Source organism: Phalaenopsis equestris, unplaced genomic scaffold (genome assembly GCF_001263595.1).
Source record: "Phalaenopsis equestris unplaced genomic scaffold, ASM126359v1 Scaffold200117, whole genome shotgun sequence".
Lineage (NCBI taxonomy): Eukaryota > Viridiplantae > Streptophyta > Magnoliopsida > Asparagales > Orchidaceae > Phalaenopsis > Phalaenopsis equestris.
The window spans coordinates 113548-120308 of NW_018219955.1; the positions used below are offsets into that span (position 1 = coordinate 113548).

General features: G+C 38.6%; 1 protein-coding gene across 1 annotated transcript; it reads left to right on the top strand.

Moving 5' to 3' along the window:
- Positions 1 to 1505: 1505 nt before the first annotated feature.
- On the top strand, positions 1506 to 2321 carry LOC110035823. Its single transcript, XM_020740122.1, has 2 exons — positions 1506 to 1820; positions 1899 to 2321. Exons 1-2 carry the CDS (start codon positions 1506 to 1508, stop codon positions 2319 to 2321), a joined length of 738 nt encoding a protein of 245 aa, XP_020595781.1.
- Positions 2322 to 6761: the final 4440 nt, after the last annotated feature.

Sequence of the window (6761 nt, forward strand, 5' to 3'; positions counted from 1 at the left end):
TTGATCCAAGTAAAGAGCCACCTGTGGTTCCTCTTTGGTATAAGTTGTCAGGCCTTCCACTTCCTTTCTTCAAGTTGAATGCCTTATTCAACATAGGAAGAGCTTTGGGCACACCTTTGAAAGTGGATGCCCCTACAGATAATAAAGCTAGGCCAGCACTGGCTAGAATACAAGTGGAGAGAGATATTACCCTCCCTGAGCTGAAGCAAATATGGATTGGCTCAGACACTGAAGGATTTTGGCAAGATATTGTCCCTGAACAAAAACCCTACTAACCCTACTATTCCTACTATTGTCAGCATTGCAAAATGTTTGGCCATACAGTGGAAAAGTGCTACAGATTACATCTACCCCCTAAAAGAAATACTGGTAGGGCCCGTAGGGAAACAGGAAATACCTCATTGAAAGTCATTGTGAACATTGCTAAAGAAACACATCTGAACAATAGGAAAGAAACCACTCAAAGGACTGAGGGATCACTCCCAACAATCATTGTAAACTCTTCATCAGCTGATCCTTTAGGTGAGCTATCAGATTCCCCTCCAAACAGAATCACAGTGAACTCTTCAATCAAAACAGTAAGAAAGGAAATTAATGAAATTATAATGATCACTCCTTCACCTCCCCTTCAAGAGGAAAGTCAGACAGACACTCATGGCAAGGCTCCTAAGGAACATGTAATCACTGGTCTTAAACAAGCAATTGAAGAAGATTGGCAGGTTCAAACAGCCAAAAGAAAAAGCAAACAAGTAACAGAAGTGCAGAAATTACAACAAGGAGTCAGCTTAATGCAGGCAGAGAGTAAAACCAGAATAAAGTTTGGTTCTCCCAATCATCACAGAGGTAGAACCAAATCAAGATCACAGCAATCCCTCCAAATTCACCCATCAAATGATTAATATCCTTTACTGGAATATTAGGGGAATAGCCAAACCCCTCTCTCTTAAATGAGTTTTACATTTAAATTATAAATATAAACTTTGGTGCATAGTTATTCTTGAACCTATGGCTCACAAGAACTATCAAAAGCTAATCAAAAAGTTTCCTGGTTTCAATAATTTTGCCAATACCAATAATAAAATCTGGATTTTATGTAGACAAAATCTGGATTTTCTGTAGAATGGAAATCAGATGGAACATACTAGTTAACCATCAACAATTTGTTCATTTCAATTTTAATATCAATGGCCATTTGGGATATGCTACCTTCATTTATGCAGGTTGTACAAAGGATGATAGAAAAGTGCTTTGGAATTGCTTGTTGAATATCAGCCAGCAGATGGATTCCCCTTGGATTGTAGGGGGAGACTTTAACTGCATTACTTCTTTTGCTGAAAAAACTGGGGGTAGAGCTCCTAGCCAAGCCAAAATGAACACCTTAGCCAAAATAAACACCTTTAATGATAATATTCACTGTGTTGGAATGTTTGATTTGGGTTTTAAGGGACCTGCATTTACTTGGAAGAGGGGTAAATTTTGGGAAAGACTTGATAAAGTCTTGGTCAATGATAGCTGGTATAACCATTTCTGACCACAGACCAACCCTTATTAGCATTACTTCCTCTGATAATACATCTTCCCCTCCCCCTTTCAGATATCTAAATATGTGGTCTTCCCATCCTTCCTACAACTCCTACATTGCTGACCTTTGGAATGGAATTTCCCATACTGACCCATTCATTAAACACAGTTTGTTGGAAATTAAAATTGTCAAAGCCCATAGGAAATGGAGTTGGGGTGCATTTGGAAATGTCCTCACTAAAGTTCAAGAGCTAGAAGAGGAAGTAACAAGAATGGAGCAAGATGAACAAGAAGGAATGGTTGAGGAAAAGGAACTTCTTACTGCCCAAAACAAACTTCTTACTGCTATTGACTTTTAAGATTAATTTCTTAAACAGAAAGCTGCTATTAATATCTTCACTGATGGGGACAGAAACACCAAATTTTACCATTCTGATATCAAATACAAAAGGAAATGTAATACTATATCTGCTATTGAAAATGTTGAGGGGATGTGGCTACATGAGAATGCTGAAATAGCTAATGATGCAGTAAGTTGTTTTAAAAACCTACTGAATCAAGCCAATAATCACAGAATCCCTATTCATCCAAATTATTTCTATGCTGAGCTGAATTATACAGTAAATCTAAAACTTACTGAAATTCCAGATGAAGAGGAGATTTGGAAGGCTATAAATTCTATAAATAGCAACAAAGCAGCTCACCCTGATGGTTTCACTGCTGAGTTCTATAAAAAGTCTTGGGATATTATTAAGCCTGAGGTTATAGCTGTTGTGGCTAGTTTTTTTCCAAGGAAATAATCTCCCACATTATTTCAGTGCCTCTACTTTTGTGCCGATCCCCAAATCAGATATGCAAAATAACTGGAATCACTTCAAACCTATTTTTTCTAGCTACTGTTATCAGTAAAGCAATCAGCAAAATTATTGTCAATAGGCTTCAGCCTCATCTTGATCATATAATAAAACCCAATCAAACTACCTTTGTGAAGGGGATATCAATCATTGACAATACTCTTTTGGCACAGGAACTGATACATGATCTGAATAAGATCTGCAGAGGTGGTAATTTGATCTACAAACTAGATTTGAGAAAGGCTTATGACACTATCAGCTGGGGATTCATTATGGATGTTCTCACTGCAAAAGAATTTCATATAGAATTCTTTCAACTTATCCATAGATGGCTACACAATAATAACCATTCCATACTCATAAATGGTAAAGGTTTGGAGTCCTTCACTATAACCAGAGGTTTGAAGCAAGAGGATCCCTTATCCCCCACCATTTTCATCCTTGCTATTGATTATTTATCGAGAATTTTGGATGAATCTCTACTAAACCAAAGCTACACTATTTACCATCATAGATCTAATATAGCCATTTCTCACTTACTTTATGTTGATGACATCATGGTATTCTCCAGAGCTCACAACAATGTAGTGAGGAAAGTATATCAGATTCTTCAAAAGTTTCAAATACACTCTGGGATGTGTTTCAATCCTGAGAAGTGCCTCCTGATTTTTAATAAATAAGAATCTCCAAATTACAAACAATGGGCCTCAAATTATACTGGCTTCTCCAACTCCCAGCTCCTTGTCAAGTACTTAGGTGTCATGCTACTCACTGGTAGAACAAGAAAAATACAATTTGAGGAAGTCATAAATAAGATCACTTCTTATCTTAATGGGTGGACCCAATCTTTTCTATCTAATGGGGGTAGAATTACACTGTTGAAAAGCATTCTAACCACTTTTCCCTCTTATATCTTGCAGATGAAAAATATAAGGAAAAGCACCCAAATCAATTAGAAAGAACTTTTAACAGGTTCCTGTGGTCAAGACAAAGGCAGCAAATGCATTGGCCATCTTGGAAAAAGGTGGCTAAAACCCAGATGGCAGGAGGCATTGGCTTTAAGGGTCATAACCAACTCTTTAAAATCAACTAATGTAAGCTATGGATTAAGTTTAGAGCCCAGACTTCTTTGTGGGCTAATTTCATGAGAGGCAAATATTGTAGAGACCAGCATCCCACACTTGTTGAAAGAAAAACTGGGGATTCCAAAATCTGGGGGAAGATGCTGAATATAAGACAAACTACTAAAAATCTGTTCATTTGGGATTTGGTCAAGGGGGATATAAGTTTTTGGCTTGACAATTGGTGCCCTAAAGATTGGTTGTCCCCTATCAGTAATGTCCCTAACAGGGAACCCAAAGTTGTTGATTGCTGGGTAGATGAAGACTAGTCTTTACTTAAGCTGCAAATATTCTCCAAGCCAACTCAGTCACAAAAAATGCTAATATTAAAATTGACAGAAGCAAAACTGATAAAATTGTTTGGCAAGCCTTTTCTAACCTAAGTATCACCAAAGCTATTTACTCCAAAATTTTCAGCTGGCAGCAAATTTCTTGGGTATCATTTAGAACAATTATCTATCCCCTTCCATGTCATTTTTTTGCTGGAGGGCATTTCATAAATTACTTCCTACTGAAGATATTCTTAAACTTAAAGGATTAAGGGGCCCTTCTAAATGCAGGCTTTATCTATATGAGGAGGAATCACTGTCTCATCTCTTTTTTGAATGCAATTTTGTCCAACTTGTATGGCACCAGCTGCTGTCACACCTGAATATTGATAATGAACTCTTCACTTGGGACAAACTTACCACCTGCTGGCAGACATGGCAAAGGAGGAATTATGCTTCTATACCCCTAATTGTTGCTTGGTTCATTTGGATGGAGAGAAACAAGGCTAAGTTTGAAGATTGCATACCAAAAATTGAAAAGATTGTTAGAAACAAATTATCTTATGTACACAAGATGAAAAAATTCAAAAGATTCCCCAATATTTCCAACTCTTACTCTTGGGAACAGCCTGACTATATTCAAGTCTATAGGGTTTACTGGAAACCACCAGAACATAATACTGTTAAGATAAATATAGATAGAAGCTTTAATAATTAAGGAGTAGGTGTGGGGGGTGTCTACAGAAATCACTTGGGAAAATGCTTATTACACTTTTATACTCCTGTTATGGTTGTTGATGCACTTGAAACAGAACTAGTTGTTGTATATTGGGCCCTAAAGATTGCCAAAATGACTAGCTGGTATAATTTATGGTTAGAAGTGGATTCTAAAGCAGTGATTAATACGTTGAATTATGAGGAGCAGGTACCCTGGCATCTTACATATCAGATAAAAAAAATCAGAGATCTAACCTCAAGGTATTCTACACTTTCATATATAGGGAGGGAAACTAGCCTGCCAATTGGCTAGCAAAAAAAGGTTATAACTCAAAGGATTTCTCTATTGTTGTTACCCCTCCCCATACCCTTCAGTTTTTATTACAGGGAGATATGATAGATGTCCCGCATTTTAGAATTACTAATCAAGATTAATGGAGATAACTTTGTTTCAGTTGATGTTCCAACTCCCCCTCTATTCTAGTGTTGCTCCCCCTTTGTTGCTTGGGGGTTTTTTATTGGGCTTTACTTTGCTGCCTTAAAAGGCAATTGTTGTTTTTTGGTTATTTTTTGGGAGGACTGTTTGATTCCTGTATTAAATCAACATGTTTTCCAGTTGATCTTATTTTTGTAACCTCCTCATTAGTCTAACATGTAGGGAGACAATAGAATCTCCTTAAACCAATATATATATATATATATATATCAACTAAAAATGTATCTATAAGATGGGGCTGGCGGCTGACCCTAGTTTTGCTCTGCTAGGGTTTGGGAGGTGATGGCCCTGCTTGGTGAGGCTAGTGAGGCTGGTCAGCTGTGGGAAGAGTCTGCTCCCCTTTCAAGAAGTGCTTTTGCCATGCTTGGTGAGGCTGGTAAGCTGTGGGAAGAAGTCAGCTCTCCTTTCAAGAAGTGCTTTGCTTTGATTTGGCTGGTTTCTTGATTTCTTTGTTGCTGCTTTTCTTTGGAGGCCTTTTCTGTTCTGTTACTGTTCCATTGCTGATGACTAAGTTGAGAAGACCTGCATCTACATTTCTGTTCTTTTGTGGCTGGAACACCTGGTAGGGTGTTGCTGCTGGTGTCTATGGCCACCCCTATAGATCTGGAGACCAATCTGCAATGGACCAAAGCTACTTATGCAGGGGCTGTGGGAAAGTCTTCTTTTTCCATGTTGGACCCTGATTTTTTAGTTTTCCATCAAGATTTCCACAATACTGCTGCTGGAAGGGGTTCTGCCTCTTGCATACATCCAGTGGGCTCTAAGGATGGAGAACCAGCTGCTATCTTTACAGAACAAGACCTTGATGAACTAAACTTGGAAGTCAGGTTCACACTGATTGGAAAGTTCAGCCTGGGGCACCCAAAAATGGAGCTTGTGAGGAATTATTTTGAATCTCTGAATATAGCTGACTGGAAACTGGGTTTATTGGATGGCAGACACCTCATCATCCAGCTGACTAAGGAGGAAGATTATGCTAGATTATTTGCCAAACAATCAATAATCATTGCAGGAGCTGAAATGAAAATCCTAAAATGGACCCCTGAGTATGACCCTTCTCAGGAGCCCCCCACTATGCCTATTTGGTTTAAATTACCAAAATTGTCTTTGCACCTCTTTAAACTCAATGCTTTATTCAACATTGAAGGTGGATGCTGCTACATACAATAAAGCAAGGCCAACCATTGCCAAAATTTTGGTGGAGAGGGATGTAACTCTACCTGATGTCAAAAAGATCTGGATTGGAGACTCATTGAAGGGGTTTTGGCAAGATGTTGTCACGAAGCAAAGACCCCATTACTGTTCTCATTTCAAGATGTTTGGCCATACCAGGGAGAAATGTCACAGGCTTCGCCCACCTAACAGAAAGAAAACAACTGAACACACTCATCAACTGAGAGAGAACAGCAAAGAAGATGATCTTCATAACCCCAGAGAGGATGGGATTGTTAACACAAACATCCCAACCTTAAATCAAAGCACTCCCCAGGCTCAGCCAGTGGTGTCCCCTCTGATAAGAGAGGTGACACAGTGAGTGAGATTGTGAAGACAGGAAACATTGAGATTGTGGCTACTTCAGTGAAAGACACCCCAAAGGTTTCAACAAAGGCAACAGAGAACACAAGGAACCAGGAGGCTAGAGAGGAGGTGGCACCCCCTACAGATGACATAATTATAGAACAAAACAAAGAATTGGATTCAGAATGGCAGATTCAAAAAACCAGGAAGAAAAGAAGCTCTAAACAAGAAGAACAGAAAAAAGGAAAGGAAAAGGAATTAGCTT